The 21,049-nt window shown below is 36.1% G+C and overlaps 5 protein-coding genes across 6 annotated transcripts; 3 read left to right on the top strand and 2 right to left on the bottom strand.

Annotated features, from left to right (window-relative positions):
• The first annotated feature begins 2,572 nt into the window (after window positions 1-2,572).
• On the top strand, window positions 2,573-6,158 carry LOC131670184 (nucleolar complex protein 4 homolog). Its single transcript, XM_058945577.1, has 6 exons — window positions 2,573-2,790; window positions 2,923-3,025; window positions 3,600-4,016; window positions 4,093-4,140; window positions 4,236-4,590; window positions 4,680-6,158. The coding sequence occupies exons 1-6, from the start codon at window positions 2,698-2,700 to the stop codon at window positions 5,197-5,199; spliced, it is 1,536 nt and encodes a 511-aa protein (XP_058801560.1). The 5' UTR covers window positions 2,573-2,697; the 3' UTR covers window positions 5,200-6,158.
• Window positions 6,159-6,293: 135 nt separating this feature from the next.
• On the bottom strand, window positions 6,294-9,898 carry LOC131670183 (probable serine/threonine-protein kinase mps1). Its single transcript, XM_058945576.1, has 7 exons — window positions 9,558-9,898; window positions 8,298-9,487; window positions 7,493-8,233; window positions 7,224-7,387; window positions 6,942-7,153; window positions 6,499-6,855; window positions 6,294-6,428 (listed from the first exon to the last, which is right to left on the bottom strand). Exons 1-7 carry the CDS (start codon window positions 9,654-9,656, stop codon window positions 6,399-6,401), a joined length of 2,793 nt encoding a protein of 930 aa, XP_058801559.1. The 5' UTR covers window positions 9,657-9,898; the 3' UTR covers window positions 6,294-6,398.
• Window positions 9,899-10,099: 201 nt separating this feature from the next.
• LOC131670200 (maternal embryonic leucine zipper kinase-like) lies at window positions 10,100-12,702 on the top strand. Its single transcript, XM_058945604.1, has 2 exons — window positions 10,100-10,240; window positions 10,661-12,702. Exon 2 carries the CDS (start codon window positions 10,736-10,738, stop codon window positions 12,497-12,499), a length of 1,764 nt encoding a protein of 587 aa, XP_058801587.1. The 5' UTR covers window positions 10,100-10,240; window positions 10,661-10,735; the 3' UTR covers window positions 12,500-12,702.
• Window positions 12,703-14,383: 1,681 nt separating this feature from the next.
• Window positions 14,384-17,086, bottom strand: LOC131670182 (casein kinase II subunit beta). Its single transcript, XM_058945575.1, has 6 exons — window positions 17,012-17,086; window positions 16,564-16,825; window positions 15,698-15,782; window positions 15,361-15,463; window positions 14,817-15,198; window positions 14,384-14,585 (listed from the first exon to the last, which is right to left on the bottom strand). Exons 3-6 carry the CDS (start codon window positions 15,767-15,769, stop codon window positions 14,480-14,482), a joined length of 663 nt encoding a protein of 220 aa, XP_058801558.1. The 5' UTR covers window positions 15,770-15,782; window positions 16,564-16,825; window positions 17,012-17,086; the 3' UTR covers window positions 14,384-14,479.
• A 1,008-nt stretch (window positions 17,087-18,094) lies between these two features.
• On the top strand, window positions 18,095-20,709 carry LOC131670181 (protein bric-a-brac 2-like). 2 transcript variants are annotated; one of them, XM_058945573.1, is made up of 4 exons: window positions 18,095-18,278; window positions 18,921-19,106; window positions 19,167-19,343; window positions 20,013-20,709. In XM_058945573.1, the coding sequence occupies exons 2-4, from the start codon at window positions 18,924-18,926 to the stop codon at window positions 20,706-20,708; spliced, it is 1,056 nt and encodes a 351-aa protein (XP_058801556.1). In that variant the 5' UTR covers window positions 18,095-18,278; window positions 18,921-18,923; the 3' UTR covers window position 20,709. The 2 variants fall into 2 exon arrangements, with proteins under 2 accessions (XP_058801556.1, XP_058801557.1); XM_058945574.1 differs by lacking the exon at window positions 18,095-18,278 and adding an exon at window positions 18,522-18,744.
• The last annotated feature ends 340 nt before the right edge of the window (window positions 20,710-21,049 follow it).

Consider the following 21,049-nt stretch of genomic DNA (forward strand, 5'->3'; position numbering starts at 1 on the left):
TCCAATTTTTCTATTCGTATACCACCTTGGAAGTTCCGAAGATTTCGTGTTCAACTCATATTTAATCTGGATTATGTAACTCGCCGACGAACACGAAATTGTCAAAATGGCATACGAATAGAAAAATCAGATGGAGTAGTGGTCGGAGTAAGAGGTAAAGTTAATGGTGAACATGTGGACATTCCCTTACGTTTAGAATTTATTGACGATCATGGAATTTATTTAAATCCAATGTACAATTGCAGTGATGAATCTGTCTTTGATTAATACAAGTCCTCGTTGAATACTTTTGCAGTTTCAATTATACTTACAATGTTATTGAATAAAAAGTGAAGTATCTATATTATTTACGCACACTGCTTAAAAGTATTTTAAATAATATTTAAAATAGTATGGACTACATTAAGCAGGATTATCATGCAATTACGTTCTTTCGTTAATATCAATAACTATGTTCCCCAAGAGAATAAAATGTTTGCTGCTGTATTTGACAGCTAAACATCTTTTAAAAGTAAAATAATTTTCATATTGAGATTACATAATATAGTAATTGAAAGAATTTCATTAACAGAATGTTCTTACATTAGTTGCTTGTATTTTTATTCATATACAGAAGTAACAGCTTTCACATCATAAACATGACCATGCGGCTTAATTTTTGCAACTCTGCGATCACTAGACAGCACCCCATACCCATCTTGCTCTTCTATTTCGTGGTTCTTTCTTCTGTTCCTCATACCTAATACTAAAATTTCTTGCAGCTACCTAATTGTATAAATAATTATAAACCTAATATATACGATAAATATCAATTTTAACGTACTTATAGAATATCTGTACTTTACTAATAATAAAATCTCTGTTGATCTTTACAGTATTTTCAGTCTTCTTAAGTCAGGGTCAACAAGTTAGTTTTGCTCTGTGATAAATTCCTAGCAGTTGTTTTGCGAGAGGACTTGTCTGATTGCTGCATTGTCGCTAAATTGATATGTAAATTGGGTTATTCATCATTCGCAACACAGCGGCTTTCGCAATAAATAAATTATTCCATATATTCATAAGTATTTCGAGTCACTGAATCCAAATCTGATGTCCGTTTAACTCTACTAGGTCTTGATCAAAGTCATTCGAAGATCAAATCGCAAATATTTTTTATTTTTTGATAAGATTAGGACACCCATAATTTTTACATGTCGCTGAATCCAAATCCGAGATCCATTGGATTTAGCGACACGTAAAAATGGTGAGTGTCCTAATCTTGTCAAAAAATAAAAAATATTCGCGATTTGACCTTCGAATAACCTTGATCGAGACCTGGTAGAGTTAAACGGACATTAGATTTGGATTCAGTGACTCGAAATATCTATGAGTATCTTTATTTTCTCACTAATCAATATTGATCAATTAGTAATTCAAGAAACAGCTATTGTTTCCCGATTTTACCTTCAAATGACATTGTAAAATATTTTTACCTCGAGTGCAATACTATATTCTTAGAAGATCACAATTGAATGATATACAAGCGATTTCTGAAAATTTTTTATGAAATCTCTAGGTTTGAGCGGCCATATTAGAGCCACCATTTCGGATTTTTCAGTCACCACATTGCAAATGCAGAAGAAAGTAGAGTGTAAGGCGAAAATTTTGAGCCCATCCAAGATTTTTCTAGTGATTTACAATTTTGAACAGAGCCATTATCCGTTTGACGTGGATTGGCCCATATATAGCGCTTCTATTATATTTGATTCTGAAGAACACTGCTTTTATCAACGTGTCATTAAAAAAAATCAATTCAACGATATCCAGCGTCCTATGATTGGTTGACGCGTTAAGAAAGCGCGATAATTTGAATTTTGTTTGTGTTTTGATACATTACGAAATAAAGCAATTATAAATATATTAATTCATAAGGAAGAATATTCCAATATTTTGCTTCTTTGAAAAGCGAAACTTTGTGTACGTACATTTTTATGTGTGTATATATATATATATGAAAAACTTCCAAAACGATGAGTTATCGACACCCAAGAAATTTTGTATTGCTATTAAAATTGCTATCGGATGATTTTGAACCAAAATACTTTTGTTTGGGATAATATTCTGTGACTTTTATAAGCTATAATTTGCAATAGGTATTGACCTGAAAATAAAATAAAATTATTATTTCTATGCAGTGATACAAAGTTTTACGTACCAGTGAAAATGACGGCTCAAACGACGAGAAACATTCATTCAATATACTTGATATAATACTAAGTATAGGTGCAGCAGCATAAATGTGGTAAATTTTCATACATTGTGAAATTTCGGATTTGAAATCTCTATTATTTCTGATAACTGCGACTATATGAAAAAAATTAATAAATTTCGTTAGATTATTATAGATGTTCAATTCTATGATGCAAATGAAGATTACAAAACGCACTAATAGTTGAGACATTTGAAAAAAGGTTTGGTCATTAACGGAGCCGAAAGCTTCTTTGTGATTGGTCAAGCCAAGCAAGCAATTCGAAGCTGCAATGTACAGCCTACAGATCGCAGCAGCGCGACTGTCGTCGTTGCTCTTCCTGTACGGGTCAGCTCAGCTGCGGGAAAGTCCTCGGCTTGGGGGCGAAATATTTCAGGCATCAATTCCATCAGTTGCGACGAGAGTATCGAGCAGTGAACATAGCAGCCGGCGCAGGTGCGAGCCAGAAAATGTCATCGAAGCTCCTGAGACAGCGGGCCCAGGAGTTCCTGGCCTCGCGTAAGCACGCCAACCATCTCGTCGACATAATGAACTTATGGGAGGTAAGTCGAAAAGAGGAAATCGTCTCGTTTTCCTCCTCCAATTTTGGAGGTTAACCTTCTGACGTCGTGCTGCACGATATATATGTACATAGTGAACAACGATGCGAGTAATGTACTTTTGACGTTTCACAGGGCCACACACTAGGATGCATTCTCGCGATGGAGACAATCTTCGGCGAGGTTCTCAAGCGAGGTGATATGTACCTCGAACGAACGATATCTCTGACGATTTCAGGTAGCATGTCGTTAATTTTTGCCTAAAATATTGGTGTGGAGAGTGTTCTCTCTTTCTCACTCTCTGCCTCTCTCTCTTTCTCTCCCCCTCTCTCTCCCTCTCTCTGCCAATGGTATTTGCAAAATGACCAGTTTTATAGGACATGTATTCACTGTGCCCTATATTATCTTGAGCTTCAATTGTGCAAAATTGCTTATGTATGGCTGTTATTGATTAGCAAGTTGAAAGCCATAAAACAATTTATTTACAGACAATAATATACCTCCATGTAATGCCTACTTTAAAACCTCTTGTCTTTTTTCTTATTTCTTTATCTGATTCACACATTGTACTACTATTTAAACTTATATTTGAAGAGGCAGTTTCCGAACAGATATTTCCTGCTTAATGTGTTCAGTTTGACAATAAAATGCTTAATACTTTGGTTTCTCCCTTCACTATACGAAAAATATCCATCCATAAAATCTTACAGCTTGAATTCCTGATTATCTAAGATGAAAAAATGTCCTGTTATCAAAATCTACTTTGAAATTCACTGTTTATAAGTATCTCACACAATAATCTTATAATATAGCACCTACATCAGAGATGAGATATACTACATGGTTGCGAGAATGTTATGAGCAAGTCTGGGAAAAGTTACTGAATTCCATAGAAGATCAAAGAGAATCTATTCAAACACAAGCCCTTACTACTGCAATCAAAATAATGGCTGCAGAAGGAAAAGCACCATTAGAACCAATAGAAAATGTAGAATATTACTTTCCACTGCATAGACTCAAACCAATCATAATGAAGCTTTTATCACCGGACAAAGAATACTTTTCCTTGATTGCTAGATTCCAAGAAATTTCAAACTATTTGGATGCTTTGTACTTCTCTTGGAGGAGTCTGCCATCACTTACTCCAAAAAGGCAACCACCAAATTTATACATTAGGAACTTATTAGAATTCATACATAAAATGCCTGTGCCACAAGAAAACAATGGTGGTAAGGATTCTTCAGTTCGCTTATTTTACATTCTGAAATTGTAGTTTTGTATTTGACAAATTGAATTTGATTTCAGAAAATGGAACAAATGATAGTATAGAACTTCTTTGTGGATCACAGCAAGGTAACCCAATTTTTAATAGATAATCTGTAACAACAACCTGTTAATCTCAGTAAATTCATTAACATAAATTATTTTTTTTTTGTAAACAATCATAGGTTTTAAATGTGATTATGCCGGCGTTAAAAGAGCGCTAAATAAAGTTTGGGCTTGCATAATGCATTGGGAAATGACGCCACAGCTACATAAACAATTGCTTATTGTTTTGTTGGAGAGAGTGATGCCGCATTTGGAAAAGCCAGTATTAATGACAGATTTCTTGATGGACTCTCTGGACGCGGATGGTCCGATAGGTTTACTTGCACTCCAAGGTGTTTTTGTATTAGTCACAAAACACAACTTAGATTATCCAAATATCTTCACGAAACTGTATTCCATGTTTGAGCCAGAAATATTTCACACGAAATACAAAGCACGACTATTCTACCTCTCAGATTTATTCCTAAGTTCAACGTGAGTATTCATGGAATTGACTATCATTATTGACTATTATGATGATGTCAATAATCATACATAACGATCAAATGTTTCCCTCTGTATAGACATTTACCAGAAGCGCTAGTAGCCGCGTTCGCAAAACGGCTTTCTCGATTGACTCTAGTCGCGCCACCGGAGGACATCTTGACAATTTTGCTGTTCATCGGTAACCTGATACTGCGTCACCCAGGTTTGAAACGGCTGATCGATCATCCCCCGATAAGTCACCAGATGATCTCACGAAACGACGAAACGGGCGCGGGCGATCCGTTTCTAGAGGAAGAGCGAGACCCCCTGCAAAGCAACGCGCTGCTGAGTAGCCTCTGGGAAATTCGTGCCCTTCAGTGCCATATGCTGCCAAGTGTGGCCACAGCCGCGCGCTTCATTCGCGAGCCCTTGCCAGCAGCCGAATACGACATGGCATCGGCTCTCGAACGCACTGGTGGCCATATCTTCGATCGCGAGCTAAAGAACAAGGTCAAGGACATCATGCTAACGTTCGAACGACCCAGCTCGATGGCTCTGCCCAAAGGCGAACGATTGCTCCAGTACTGGCAACTCACCACCGCCACCTCCACACATTAAAGATATGGTCTGGTCAGACAACATTACTTAGGCAACCCTTTATTACTTCTACTACTTTTTTGTTTTCATTTTCATCGACGTGTAGTTGTTGATCACCATGTGATATATTAGACAGAAGAGGTAGTAATCTCTTCCTCTTTTTTTCTCACTTTCACACCGAATTTTTGGAGTTAAATTTTAGAGTGTCATTTTCAAATCCAGTACTAATCAACTGCCGTTACTATTGTAACCGTGACTTTTGACGTTGATGCTGATATTCATTGCTGTGACAAAATACGCACGGCAAATTCTACATTTTCTAATGACCCATATCTAATATCTCTTCAATTTAACTCTGAAGCTATTTGAATATACATAGTTTCAATTTTCGTTTTTTTTAACTTTGAGATGACTTTTTATGAAGTAAAATCGTACAACTTTATTGAAAATCGATATATAAATTCTGATGTATTTTGAATTTTTTATTTGTTAATTAAACTTTGAGTGCAATAAAAGCAAGATTGGGGAAAAATAATTATCCAATATTGCGGTGCACTTCCGACGTTAGAGACTTTGGTATTGAAAAAAAAAATTTGAATTATTTTTTAAGTGGACCTAATTATTCTGCTTTTATTTGCTGTACTGTTATAATATCTTGTGTAATACATAACCGTTAAAGTCAGTTGTTTATTTTCTCTTTTAATGTAGTAATATAATTTGTTTGTACCTGGATATTGTAATAGCTGTAATCAATATTTTTGATTTGTACTAGCTTTTCCAACAAATAACTTTAAAATATAATATAAGCTTGATCAAAAGCAAAATCATTGAAAGAATGTAACAACCAGGATTTTAAATTCTGATATTTCAGTGAAAAAGAAACGTTTAATATTATGGCAAATATTGACTTGTGCCGTTAGTGAATAACACTAATTTTGTTATAGAACTCATTTATACACACGAATGTGAAATAATAAAATATTTTAATTTTAAACAATTACTTTACGTAGTAACATTTCTTTTCACTTATTACGCCAAATGTCCAGTTACAATATTTCCTTTGCTGTTGGTGTATACTTTTGCAAACAATTTTTACAGTAAACACTTTAACAATAAAAAAATCGTAGATTACAAAAAAATGTTAACGTGCTTAATACTAATCGATTCCTAAAACTAATGAAAAATACTTGCTATGTACAATACTCATGGGCTTGAAGAATTTACCGTAATTTTGGATTTTTATCTAGTATCTAAAATTGAAAAAGAATTATTTTAGAATGAAAAAAACTATACATCTATATGAAAAATATATTTAATTACCTCTGTCAGCTGTTTCCATTCCTCGTCAGATAACGCGCGTTTTATCTTGAATAAAATTTGCGATGGAATATTAGGAGTAACCGCTGGAGAGCTGCTTTGGAAGTAAGAAATTTCCAAAAGTTCAGCGACAGTGGGTCGAGCTTTGGGATCACGCTGAAGACACTTCCGCATGACGTCGATCAAAATTAATGGTACCGGTTGTGATCCAGTCATCGTAGGAAAATTTATTTTATGTTTTGGATCGGTGATGGCACTTACTTTAGCCCACGTTTGACGAATATGATTGAAAGGCGTAGCATTATAGACTAGACTGTACAAAATGCAACCCAAGGACCATATATCTGATTTATAACTCAACTAAGTAAAGTAAAAATTTCAAATTTATTACTAATGTATGAGAGTTAAGCAAGAAAAAAATTAGCAAATCTTTAATATCAATTCACCTTATATTTAGTATGACTGGGAGATTCAGGATTACCCGCACTAACATCCACTAGTGCCTCAGGACTAATGTAATTTAACGTTCCACATGTGCTATTTTTAACTACAGACGTCATATCTGCATTGATACTTGATGCAATACCAAAATCTATCAATTTCAGCCTACCTCTTACTAATAAAAAGTTAGCTGGTTTTAGATCTGAATGGATCACTCCTAAAAGTTAGAATACGAATATTAAATTTCCATTCAAATTAAAATAAAACTCTTCAGAGCATATAATTACCATTATCGTGAATATGTTTTACTGCTGTCAACATCTCCGTCCAGTAGTACAAAATCATAGTAAGAGGTAGCTGTTTCTTTTCTTGTAACATTGATTTTAGTAATCGACTCAAATCTGTATCACCAATTTCCATAACAACATGAAGACTGGGTCCATTTATTTCACTGGAAAAAAAAATTTATTTAATATATTTGAAAATATTTATTGAATATATATGAACAGTAAAATTTTTACAGGACAAACATTGCATTAAAGGAAAATATACTTACAAGCTGTACATATTCACAATACAAGGAGCTCTCAGTTTATCCAACATTAAAATTTCTTGCAAGCAGCCTTGTACTGTTTCTTTCTCCATTTTACTAAGATCAACACACTTTATAGCTCTCATTTCTAAAGAAGCTAAGTCTTGAGCCCTGACAACCTCACAACTCATACCATGACCAAGAGCACCCAACACTAAATAATGATTATTTTTTACAGTTATTATCTTATTTTGTCTTGAATTAAACATGTGTATTTGTTGAGGAATAGAACGTTGCATTGGTCTTGACTCTTGGCTTGTGGCTGGAGCTGATACACCCTGACTTTCGCGCACTTGATAATTTTCTTGTCTCTCTACAGATCTTGATGGTACATACATGTTACTTTGATGTACATTTGCATATTCTACTTTTTGCATGTCATTCTTAGAATGAATTGAATGCCTGTGTTCTGACTGTGATAATTTAACTTGACTGTTTTCGTAATTTTCAGTTCTTACATTTTCATGAGGATTTGGATTGCGATTTTCTTTCAATTCACAAGGTGTTTGCGCTGATTTGTAAAGAGACTTCTTTTCCAATATATTATCTTGTACAGATATATTATCTCGGGATGTAACAGAAGGACTTGGCTGAGATTCATGAGGAAATTCCTGCAGTTTTGGTAGCTGTGGACCTTGAGCTGAAACTGAAAACATTGAGTCTGCCAAAGGTCTGCGTACACTCTTATTTTCTCCAACATGGTACCTAATGCAAATAAAATGAATTAAATGTTCAAAGTTTGCCATAACTATAATCAAATTTTACATACCTCGGTGTTTGCCTTGAAGTTTGAGCTTGTGAAATGTTTGTAGCAGGTGTATGCATGGTTTCTCTTGCAGAAGATTGACTGTTCATTGGGGTCTGAGCCATGTGCTGCTGAGACCAGTGGGAGAATATTGTTGCTGGTGTCTGAGCTGGATTTTTTGATACATCAAGGCTAACTTTACTCTGTGGTGTTTGAAAAATATTCCTGTGAGAGTTACATGGATTTGGCCTTGTGGATCCTTGTGGTATCTTCATAGGAGTTTCTGTTACTTTTTGTGAATTCAATGCCGATTGAGAAGAAGAGACCATTGATTTATTTGTTTGACAAACTTGAACTTGAGAAGGAACTAATAATTTATCATCTTGTGTGGTGCTAGTAGTAGAACCAATACTACCAGTAATATTATATGTTTTACTATGACTTGAGGAGCAACTTACATGTACTTCTTGTGATTCTCTTACACTAGAGTAAGATTCAAAACTCTTCATTGTTTCTTTGACTTCATTACTTTGACTTGCTGTACTTGCAGAATGACGTTTGATTTCTGGAGAATATGATTTATACTGATTATTAAAATCAGTTTCTTCTTTGGCCATTGAATGCTTTACTTGATCAACTGCTTTAACAATTTTTGCTTGCCATTGCATTTGAACTATTGCATTGTCCTTATCTCCTGAACAAATATAACTTTTACGTTTTATGGCACTGTTAGATTTATCTGACATTAATTTTTTTTCTTGTTTGATTATAGATTCACTGATTTTTAAAGAATCTTTTACATAAGTACTCAATTGTGATTTTTCACTATCGTCTACTTTTATACTAGCATTACTTATTTTTACTTCATCTTTTTTTACAATTTCATCTTTACCAATTCCAAAATCTGATTTGCTTTCTGCTATTCCTTTATTGCGTATGGTACCATTAGTTTCAGTTTTTTCAGTTACAGATTTAGATACTATATTTTCATTACATTCAGACAATGGCTGAAGGCCTTCCAAATCATCACATTCTTCCTCTGATTCATCAGAAGATGGTGCTTGATCATCACTTTCATCGTCACTATCAACATCAGCTAACAATTTCTTCACCAAAACAGGCTTGAATATGGGTCTAGATTCAGATAGACGTTTAGAATTATCAATTAATCCTTCTTTTTCTTGAAATGACTTATCATCCATGTTGATACTTATCTGATATATAAAAAAGTAACATTACAAAATAATAACAAAACTAAATAAATTTGAAACATTGCATACTCACATTTACAAAAACAAATAAAAAATGAATGAGCTTTATCGATTTTTTTGTGTAAATCGTAACATGTATAATTGAAGTGCGAATAAGAAAAAATATTATCATCGATCGCACTTTGTAGGCTTCCTGTGATCCATCCTTTTGCACACCTGTCACTTTGTACGTTATTTATGCATGAACCTATAAGTAAATCTGCAAAACTGAGAGGAAGAAAGAGAAGTAACTGGATGGAGCTATTCACAATTCAAAAGTAATTGTAAAATCAAAACTGTTCACACATTTTGAATAAATAAATAGCAATCGGACAATGACGGGTTTTGTAAGATAATAATATTTGTTTCCCTATACAATTTAGTACGGCACGATGAGTACCGGTTCTTTACAGATAGTTCTTTGTCGTTTATGAACGAAATTCAAAACCCAAAGCGTATCTGTGATTGGTCCAAAGAAATCACTAAGCAGCGCCATCTATACAAAAATTCTCGCGGCAATTTAAAATACTACCAATCAGATGAAGACTTTTTAAAATAATGTTAGGTTATGTCGGTTATGAATTCAACGTATAAAAACAAAAATAAAAGTAGCATACGAAATAGTCAAATTTTGCGAAAAACTAGTCAATGCAAGGTTAATAAATTAATTTAAATATGGACATTTGTTCAATCTACAAAAGCCTCGAGAAAACATAAGTAAGTACAATTTTTCAAGGTTTTAAAACTACTTTCAATGGTCTTTTGATTTGAAAATCGATTGATTCAGTTACTGTAACGGATATAAATATGTTTTTAATTACTAATTATTTATAAAACTATTATAAAACGCCTATTAAACCTAGCATGACAGTTTCATCATTATGCGCTATAATAAACGTCGAAATTACAGTTTTAATAAAATTTTTATTATTCAAAATTAATGCTAGAATAAGTTTAATAAATTACATTATCAGTTTCAAATTAACTTGATATTTGTTGATAACTAAGCCAGGTCAATTTTTATGTCATAATATATATTGTTAATTTATTAAGGTATATATACTTGAACCAAACTTATGTTATCACTTTTGTGTTTATTGGTAAAACTTATAAAGCTTATATTTTGCTGTTTTACAGGTTGTAGTAGTGAATTTTATGGTGACTCGAAGAGGTGTTTAAATAAACAAATGTTTAGGATAAAATAACTTATAAATGGCAAAAATTTTAACTGACAAAGCTGTATATGAAAAAAGCAACATGGTCCAATACACAGTACTTAAAGACTATTATAACTTGGAAAAAACGATTGGTTGTGGAGGTTTTGCTAAAGTAAAATTGGCTACGCATATTGCAACAGGTGAAAAAGTGGCCATTAAAATAATGGAGAAAGCTACTTTGGGACAAGATTTACCAAGAGCAAAATTAGAAATCAATGCAATGAAACATTTATTACATCAGAATATTTGTAAGCTTTATCAAGTAATGGAGACTGAAGATTACTACTTCATTGTTATGGAATATTGTTCAGGGGGAGAATTATTTGATCATATTGTTGAAAAAAGTAGGTTGACTGAATCAGAAGCCAGAAAGTTTTTCAGACAAATTATTTCAGCTGTTGCCTATTTACATAGCTTAGGATATGCCCATAGAGATATTAAACCAGAAAATGTTTTACTAGATGAAAACCAGAATCTCAAATTAATAGATTTTGGTTTGTGTGCAAAACCAAATGGAGGAATGCAATCTCATCTGTATACTTCTTGTGGATCTCCAACATATGCAGCACCAGAATTAATTATGGGAGACAAATATTTAGGATCTGAAATTGATATTTGGAGTTTAGGAGTTTTACTATATGCTTTACTTTGTGGTTTTCTTCCTTTTGATGATAGTCGAATTGAATACTTGTACAAAAAGATTCTTGATGGTGAATATGATGAACCAGAGTGGTTATCGCGAAGTAGTAAGAGACTAATACGAGCTATGCTACAAACTGATCCCAAGAAAAGAATCAACATAAAAGATCTATGTAGTCATCCATGGATAACAGCAGGTTTCTTAAATCCTGTAAGCATTACAAAATTAAGTGGTTTTGAAAAAGATGAAGATGTCTTAGATACTTTGACAAACATATTTGGAGGAGATTCTGACGAATACTGGAACAAAATAAAGGAAGACAATAGAACAGATTATAAAACTGCTACATATTTGTTATTGTTAGATAAGAGAAAACAAAATCCTGCAATATTAGCAAAGTTCCAATCTGATTATTATAAAATGAAAAGAATCGCTGAGAATAATGTGAATAGATCTGATTCAGTACCTTGTGAATCATCAATGAAAGGACGTAAGCGAAGAAGAAGTAATGATCATAACGAAATTACTCCTCCTGCTCCCACAAAAAGATTTGCAAATACTTGCAGAAGATCCGTGACTCCCATTCGAAAATCAACAAATTGTGGTTCTTCAACACCATCTACACCAGGCAGCGCAAGAAAATTATTAACTAACTTGGAAAGAAATTTCAACAAAGTCAAATGTATCTTAACACCAAAACGTTCAAGAAATTTAGAATGTGAGAATGTGAACAAACCAAATATATTTACAGGAAAAAATTTGTGTAACTTATCTTCCACATCCAGTACTTCACCACAGGATATTTTATTACAACTGCAGAATGCTTTGCAAAAAAAAGGTATTTTATGTAAACAAAAAGGTTTTATACTTTATGGAGAAACAGATACTTCCAAAAGAAGGTGCAAGTCTAATGTTATAAATGGTTCAAAATCATTGCCATCCAAAAGCTTCTGTTCTTTTGAGCTTGAAGTTTGCCTAATAAAAAATACTGCAGAGAAACCTATAGTGGGAATTCGGAGAAAAAGATTACAAGGCGATGCATGGATGTACAAACAAGTTTGTGAAGAAATCCTTGCACTTGCTGCTAAACAATTACCAGATGAGAGAATTAATGTTTAGCATTTACATGATATGTCTACTGTATACTTTTTTTTATACGAATGTACAATACAACATGCATGCATGTTTATGTATAGTATAGGTATAAGGTGTTGGCTTATTATTCTACATGTAATGATATAATTGCGTTATTTTATATTTTTTATAAATCCGGAGTTGTAAAAGGGGCTAATATTATTAAGCCTGCCTAATTTTCAATAAAAGAAATTACGTTATATAATAAATAATCATTAACATTCCTTCTACATTTTTTGTTATTAGGATTGTAATTTATTTTTACTCAAATTAATTTTTCATAACGAAAAAATAATTTCTGTTCTATCGCTTCGTTATATGACGTAAGATTATAGTGAACAAGTATTCATTGTAATAAAAAGACATCATTTTAAATAAGTCATGTATTAATTATAGATCGTATCATTTACATTTTTATTTGAACAAAATACGAATAATTCGCTAGTCAAAGGACGTCTGCTTCGAAGGAAAAGAACCGTTTATTAACTTGTTTCATAATAAAAAAAATCTGTTTAAAAAAGTCTTAATTTAGCGCTTCGTGCCGCATTCGCCGGAAGCCTTGTCGAATTGAATCGCAAGTGCGACTCGCGTTCCGACACTTGTTCAACTAATACTCATAGTTATCTAAACTTAAAAAACAATTTTGTCTTTAGTAAAGAATATTTCCAAGTCATATTTCCGAAAGGAATGCAACACGAAGCAAAAGGTTAAGAATAGAGCTTATACGACAGTTGAATACAAACTTTATCTTCTAAATTTAATTTAATCGATATAATATAACAAGCGTGTTTGTGTGTATATATTTCATCCACCGAGTTTGAAATCCTGCGAGTCTCTATGAATCTACGCAACAATTCTCTTTAGGTCGCAATTCACACTCATTATTTTAATCGACGGTTAAATTAAATTATGCATTATAACAAGTATGATTTTTCATCATTGCCGTCTCGAAATGAATTAATTTTTTTTCAATGAATGGAACAAAAACTGATTGGTGTAATTTTTTCAAGGAAGTTCTAAAGAAAAAATTACAAAAAATAAAATAGTAAAATAAGCACAAACATTTATATGAACATTTAATTATTCAAGCATAAGGTAACATTTTCAATTGTTTTTCTTTTAAATTCGATTACAAATGTATACTTTTGATGAGTTTCAATCGCACTTAAAAAAATTTGATTGCGTCCAATACTTCAATTGATTGAAAGTCATCAGAAGGCCTTATCCGCAGCGTTATCTAAACAGAAAAATTTCAATTATAGACAATTTGCTTTTTTTTCCAACTTACAATTGAGAAATCTAGTTTATGCACATTTTACTCCATTTTTTTTATTTTTTCCTTTATTTACTAATTTTATTAAGTTTATCCCCGTGCTACCTGCGCGCTCCTCGTATCTTGACAAACTTTCTCAACAAACTGGAAAGCATTCTTGAGCTTAGGAACTACTTGGCAGCAACCGTAATGACGCATCTGACTTTTATAGACAAAAATCTCTTATTTGTATCTTTGCCCTTACATCCTAGCAATCATTCTAGGCAATTTAACGTTTTATTCCCTTTTTCTCAAGTTTAAGTTTTTACTTTGTTTTTGTTCTTTTACAGTTCTGTATTAAACTCTCTTTCTCTCTCGGTCTTTCTCAGTGAATCAACATTTATCATCGTATGGTTCACGGTCAAATTAAAAAACATGAAGGAAAGCTGTCTTTCGTTTTTTATCAAGAAATCAAAAATATATAAAAATGTTCTCTCATTTCTCCTAGAAAACATTAAAATTATTGCAAAGACCGGTAGAAATAGATTGATTCACAAATCTTTCTCCACCGTCCGTTTTAGCGCCCCACAGAGGCGCAAAAAAAGAGATAAGAGAGATATAAAAAATAATATTTTATTTAAATCTTAGGGACGAAATTAAGATTTGCATTTCGATTAGTATGAAGTTTTGTTCTAAACTATGATCAAATAATTTTAACGCTTTCCATTGTTAAAAACAGCTCGCAATGGTTGTTTAAACGTAGCTGCCGATTGTTGTTGAACCTGGTAGGCTAGAGGATGAATTTTAAATCCATATAACCTGAAAAGCATTAAAGAATGGACAATTAGTTAAAAAAAATAACAATTTTATATTCATGTAAGTAACCATCTTTTAAATGGTTCAAGAAAATATTTTTAAATTTACATATTGAATTATGAGTGTTAGAAAAATGAAGTGTTATTTAATAACAACCAATGGACAAAAAAAGTAATGCATAGAAACATGATTCACTTGTATTTTTGAACAGTGTTTCAAGATGATTCAACTAACCTTGGTACAAATTGATTTGCTGGACGCTTTGGTCTGTATTCCGGATGAACCATAAAGAGCATATGTGGAAACCCTGTTCCAAAATATGCTCCATCAGTGTGATGATGTCGAGAACTTTTGGGTGTGTAAACATCCATGCACTTTGGACAATAATTCTTGACCATAGCCTCACCAGGCACATCACTCAAGCCTAATGGAAGCATTGGCTGTGATTCACAATACACTCTGGGACAGTGTCCAAAGTCACCAGCCTGGTATTTTTCAATCATCTGGGCGATTCCTCGATTTGTAAGAATGTATCGAGCATGAATAAGACCATACAGCATTTCTGCTGCCTGCTCAATGAGATCCGATTGATTGGGATTGTCATCTAAGTCTTCGTCTAGAAAGCAAATGTATAGCTGTCACATGTGTATTCAGTTTTCAAGGTTATCAAAAGTTAATCAAAAATCGATTGTCCATGTTCATCATTATATCTATTGATCAATAAGGTTTGCTCCTTTTGAGGACAGTAGAAATTGAAATCAACAGAAATATACTATACCAGGCTCCAAATCAAGGATCATGTCCAGTGCCTGGCGATAATGTGGAACTTGTTCATTGAGTCCTGTCAAGTTAAACTTGTCTTGGATGTAATCCTCATCAACCTATTCAAAAGAAATGTAACTTTTCAAACAATGTTAAAGATTAACAAATTTTAGAGTAAAGTACCTCAAAGTTAAGTTCATTACAGCAGTAAATCAATAATAATTTAACTGGTCAATGAAACATTAACAGAGTCAAGCACAGCTGAAAAACTGCAGTTATCAGCAAAAAGACAAGTGAATAAAAAAGAAAGAGAAAGAGCGTGTATACGCATATTAGTGTGGGTAGAGACTCACCTCGCAAAAGAATTCATTGCCCTTGAGGCCACAGAACCACGAGATCCACGAGACTTCCTCCGAACTGCTCATATCTCTGATATCTCTGTTGGGATCAATGAAATCATCAGATTTTTCGATAGCCGATTGCTTTTGGTCCTCCAGTCTCATTTATATATTTAAGCGCGAGGCCAGAGAGAAAATGGTACAGATGGACGGACGGACCTACTTAAACGCGGAATGAAGGTGCACACGACGACAGCACGTGAACGTGTACGGCAGGTATTGTTAGTCGACGACTACTAGCGAGAGCAATTCGCATAAGGAGGGACAGAGGGACTCGAAGGAACGTCTCCGCGAAGTCACGGAGGTGGGGGCGCGGGCGGATGACAACGCTGCTGCTGCCCGCTCATACGTTAGAGATAGAGACATACTGTGCGAGAGAGAGAGAGAGAGAGAGAGAGAGAAAGAGAGAGAGAGAGAGAGAGAGAGAGAAAAATGCGCCCACAGCTAACAACAGACCGACGTCGCGCAATGTTAAGGTTAGATTGTGCCGGGGCGATGAGCTACCTCAGGATGATGTCTTGCTCCCAACCATGAGCGAAAAATTAATGAATCCATGTATATACCTGAGTTTGATCGAAGAAAACAACGCAAGAGTTATTTACACGAATACGTGACCGCGACGTGAACGCAAAAAAAAAAATACTGTCTACTTTTCGACTCCCAAATGCTTCCTGCATCATTCATGCACGACAAGATGCCCGACGCGGCGTTGCTTCCGTGTCTGCTCCAGAGGCGGATCACCGACGAGCCTAACGATATACCGCGAGACTCGGTAGGCTAGGGCTGAAAATACCAAAGACGTTGACAACGGGGTTACGTACCTTTTGGTGCCTTGATTAGCCACGCTTGCTCGCTTCTCTTGGGCCTGCTCGTCTGGCTCGGGGGCACCAAAGAAGATATATCACACAGCTCGGCACTTGCACTCGCGCGGCTCTCTTTCCAATACCACACGTTGAATATAATGCTAGATGTCACTACGTACATACGTTGCCTGCTCTGCTACCGTGGCGATGCCTGCAGACGGCCACGGGCCACTATTGAACTTACGTTGAAAACTGAGATTTATTTTCATGCAAATGCAACCTGTTTTATGAAAATTAAGCGCAAAATTTGGTGTAATAAGGTTTCGATAAATTAATTATTTATTGGTAATTGAAAATGTTATTTGGTGAATGATTTGAAAAATAAATTTGTTGCAAATAGTTTAGTCTTGTTAAAACAAATTCTCATTCCCATTTGGCAATGGGAAACAATAAAAATAGAATATACCTATGTGAACAAACACGAGCACCAAGAATCGGTTATGAATTTTGACAGAACGTGTCAGCTACTAGTTGAAGACGGAATATAGTCACGTTTACTTCTAAATAATATTACAATATACTTTGAGGAAGTCTTTCGTGCCGATATCTCGCGTACAGGTATTGGCAAGAAATTAGTAAACAAAGCAGAAAGAGGTATTTCCAACTTGCCGAGCGGAAAGTAGAACTTTTCCACGAGTTGTTTTGAAAATAGCATATTAGTTAACTATAGTGCAGAAAAGTAGATGCTCGAATTAAGCAAGGCTGTAAAGACACACGAAACGGGAATCTCTTTTTCTTTCCAGAATGTTGCGCGGAAAGCTCGATTTTGAGCGCACGTCTTTCGCCGCGTTTGCGGCAAAGACGTCCTTTCCGCACGCAACGTGATGAGAAGTAAATTCGCTCGGGACGCACGAAACGAGCACTTTTAGTTAGATAATGTAGATTAATTAAGGTAATTCAAACGAAGTCCCTCGGTGAAATACAAGAACGCATTGAAATTGAATTGATTTTGCATGTCATGTTTTCATGCACATTGTTGGAATTTTCACGTTTCCCTAATTGGAATACAATGTAAGAAATTGTAATCACGCTGTTGAGCTCGTTTGCAGATTTACTGCTCTTTGATGAAACATTTGCTGGTCAAAGTGGCCGAGGATCTAACTCAATCAATTTGAAGAAGAGATTCTATCGAAGAAAATCGAATTCTTGCGCAAATTCGTCCGATTTCGAGCGGCGTTTAACTACCGAAAATGGGTCATTTTAAAAGACGTTTTTGAAGTAAATGTATGTTCTAAGATCACTTTACTTCTGCCTGCATCAAATGAAACTTGGCCGACGTAGCGCCGACACCTCAATCTCGTATTGCTCGAGGCAAGCAGGTTTACGATCGAAAGAAGATCGGTCGATCAAATTCAAAATCGTCGCGTAGGTCATACGCCAGATGGCCGGAGACCGAGCGAAAATTAAGCTAAACGTCCGAGCTGACCCGAGAGCTTGACACGCGCTGCTGCTAGCTGCGTGAAAAAAGCCCGAGCCGTCGAAGTAGGAAAAGCTTTCGGCAGTAGTGTGCTCAAACGACTCGGGGAGCTTGCGCGCTCGCGTCGCAGCACCAGCAGTACCTTTTCACGATAAATAATCGCGTATCGCGTGAGCGTTGCGAGAATCGCCATTGCCCCGAGAGCAAGCAGCCGTCCGGATCCGCATCGAGGCAGCGACGAGGGCATTCGCACGAGGTAAGCGAGGCGCCGTCGAGGGAGAAAAAACCGTTGCGAGCGAAGGTCCGTGGGTTGGTTATGCGACGGATCTTTTTCTGCGCGCGTCTGCGAGCGAGAAAGAGAGAGAGAGAGAGAGAGAGAGAGAGAGAGAGAGAGAGAGAGAGAGAGAGAGAGACAGAGAGAGAGAGCGAGAGAGGGGGGGGGATGGGCGAGGAGCGCGAGAGGTGCGGCGCGGTCGCGGTGTCGAAGTTTTACCTTGCTCCAGCCGCGAGGCGCAAGCCACGGCGCGCAAGCTAGTCAAGCGACAATAATAGACTTGGCTGGAACCTGACTTTTCTCTGCGCCCGCCAAGCCGCGAGCCGATTAAATAAATAGGATCGCTGCCATCGACTCTTGAGCTGCATAGCTGCCTGCTCTTCTCTTGCCTGCCCGCGCCGCTGCCTAACCTTTGAACGTTATTCAGTGCGCAGCTTTCGCGCCTCTCGTACGCTCGTTTATTAGCCTCCCTCGGCGAAGCTCGTTTTTCTCGTTACGAAGCCGAGTCGAATATCGCAATCGTGCTACCGTAGGCGTTGGCTGTTTAGTTAATTGCGAGTTCGCCGAGCCCAAAACTTTCCTCGGGCACTCTCATCGATCTTAACTTGCCTGTTGGCGTTGCAGACAATGGAGGGACAGCAGTTCTGTTTACGCTGGCACAACTTTCAAAACACGCTTCTCAGTTCTTTACCCAAACTGCTGGACGGCGGTTACCTAACTGACGTCACCCTGAGCGCCGGTGGAAGACACATTCACGCCCATCGACTCATTCTTTCCGCCTGCAGTTATTATTTCAAGGAATTGTTCAAGGTAAGATCAAAGTCCACGGGCGCAACCAATCGTCTCCACCACCCGCTCTATGACTTACAGGATTTGAACTCGATTCAACATCCTGTTATCATCTTACCTGGAATGGAGTATGCCAACCTGTGTGCCCTTGTGACGTTCATGTACAACGGAGAAGTGAACATTTATCAAGAGCAGCTCCCTGCGCTTCTAGCCATGGCAGATACTTTACACGTTCGTGGTTTGGCTGACATCGCAGGGGTAAACTTCACTTTTATGCCAATCAATTTTCTCTTTTTTTCTATTCTGTCACCATTTTCTATTCGTCTTATATCACCGTTTTTTTTTCAATTATCGTTCACCTCCAATATCTTTTTAATTTTCCAATCTTTTTTCGTTTCTCCGCTTTGCTGCATGTTGACTAATTGATTCTCTTTAAATAAAACCTTACTTTATCTTCAAATTTATCTTAACTATTTTCGTAATCCGTCATTTATCATCCTAGACTTTTCTTTTCTCTTACTTTCTTTAACAATATTAAAAACAAAGATTGTGTCGTTGTTTTGTTCAGGTGATTTAAGCACGCGCACATTCACTGTTATTCGCTGCCAATCTAAGCAAGCGGTAATAGTGAATGGCCAAAACAAAAAACAAACAAAAACGATATCCATGAGATCAAGAATCGTTAGTGTGTGTTGCGAGACAGTAAACAGCAACTAAATGCAAACGTGGATGAACCCCCTCAAAACATATGGAAAACCCTTTCCTACAAGTAGACAGTTGTACGATCAGGTATAAATAATGCTGTTTTTTCTTACATTATGCCGATTTTAATTATTCGTTTGCGCTAATCCAAAATGCGTTAACGTTCCACGCGAAAGCGTTACATTCGTTTTTCCACTGAACTTGTGTTTCCATCGATCATTTCAGAAGGCATCCAGATACGAAAGTCATCAAACGTTAGATGTACCGCCAGCATCTCGCGATGACAAGTCTTACCACTTGGCCGAGAAATTCGAGCTGTCCTCGTCTAAGAGCGAGCACAAGGAGCACGAAGAAGTGCTGACGCCCGAGCCTCACGAAGCAGTCGAGCCGATCGCCGCCGATTTCTCCACGGAAAATATCGAACGAAGCATCGACGCTGAATCCTTGTCTAACAACGCTAGTGATTTGAGTGATCTCCCATGTAGTGTTAAAACCAAGCCGTATTACTCGATCAACGCCAAACTAAACCAGCGCGAGAAGAAGCCGCTTTTCAAAATCGACAGTGGCCACTCGAGTAATAGTATTTTGAAGGACGACTGTTCAACGAGTCCCTTACTGGACAACGTAAAACCGTTGTTAACGGACGCCACTTTCAAGTCATTTTTAAGTGGTAGCACACCGAGTAGAGCATCATCGCAGAGTTGCAACAAGACCAGCGTCACGTGTTTGATTTGTGGTAAACAGTTGAGCAACCAGTACAATTTGCGAGTCCACATGGAGACGCACAGTAACAGCTCGTACAGTTGCGCGGCATGCTCGCATGTGTCTCGTTCCAGAGATGCATTGAGGAAGCATGTATCCTATCGACATCCCGTCAATTCAGCGCAGAAGAGAGCGAGATACAGCTCTAACAAATCCTAACGATATACCACCGAAAACAAAAAAAAAAAACGGACTCAAAAGTTGCAGTGTAAAAGTGTTTTTATTAGACAGGTATCCTTTCCACTGACACTCAAACATAACTTCAAACTGAAAAAGATAAAAGAAGAGCAGAAGGTCGATTAGAGGTCATACTCTTTGACTGAACGTCACATAACTTCATGGAGATAGTGCGAAGCATGTTGTCGCACGTGACGATAAAGTATTTGCTACAGTGCGATAAAGAATAAGAATTTAAGCTTGTAAATTGTTTAATTGTGATCTTAATTAAGTATTTGAGGTTATGTTTAGAAAAGGAGAGGTGAACAAAAGTTCCTTTCAAG

The sequence above is a fragment of the Phymastichus coffea genome, unplaced genomic scaffold, assembly GCF_024137745.1.
Source record: "Phymastichus coffea isolate CEN01 unplaced genomic scaffold, Cenicafe_Pcof_1.1 PCOF00104, whole genome shotgun sequence".
NCBI lineage: Eukaryota > Metazoa > Arthropoda > Insecta > Hymenoptera > Eulophidae > Phymastichus > Phymastichus coffea.

Coding starts and splice junctions, on each gene's coding strand:
- LOC131670184 (XM_058945577.1), top strand. CDS start 2,698: ATGTCATCGAAGCTCCTGAGACAGCGGGCCCAGGAGTTCCTGGCCTCG. Junction 2,791..2,922: donor ACATAATGAACTTATGGGAG/GTAAGTCGAAAA, acceptor GACGTTTCACAG/GGCCACACACTAGGATGCAT. Junction 4,591..4,679: donor GATTTATTCCTAAGTTCAAC/GTGAGTATTCAT, acceptor CCCTCTGTATAG/ACATTTACCAGAAGCGCTAG.
- LOC131670183 (XM_058945576.1), bottom strand. CDS start 9,656: ATGATAATATTTTTTCTTATTCGCACTTCAATTATACATGTTACGATT. Junction 9,488..9,557: donor TTTTATTTGTTTTTGTAAAT/GTGAGTATGCAA, acceptor TTTATATATCAG/ATAAGTATCAACATGGATGA. Junction 6,856..6,941: donor CCAGTCATACTAAATATAAG/GTGAATTGATAT, acceptor TACTTTACTTAG/TTGAGTTATAAATCAGATAT.
- LOC131670200 (XM_058945604.1), top strand. CDS start 10,736: ATGGCAAAAATTTTAACTGACAAAGCTGTATATGAAAAAAGCAACATG.
- LOC131670182 (XM_058945575.1), bottom strand. CDS start 15,769: ATGAGCAGTTCGGAGGAAGTCTCGTGGATCTCGTGGTTCTGTGGCCTC. Junction 15,199..15,360: donor GATCCTTGATTTGGAGCCTG/GTATAGTATATT, acceptor TTTGCTTTCTAG/ACGAAGACTTAGATGACAAT. Junction 14,586..14,816: donor GCAAATCAATTTGTACCAAG/GTTAGTTGAATC, acceptor AATGCTTTTCAG/GTTATATGGATTTAAAATTC.
- LOC131670181 (XM_058945573.1), top strand. CDS start 18,924: ATGGAGGGACAGCAGTTCTGTTTACGCTGGCACAACTTTCAAAACACG. Junction 19,107..19,166: donor ATTTCAAGGAATTGTTCAAG/GTAAGATCAAAG, acceptor TATGACTTACAG/GATTTGAACTCGATTCAACA. Junction 19,344..20,012: donor GTTTGGCTGACATCGCAGGG/GTAAACTTCACT, acceptor CGATCATTTCAG/AAGGCATCCAGATACGAAAG.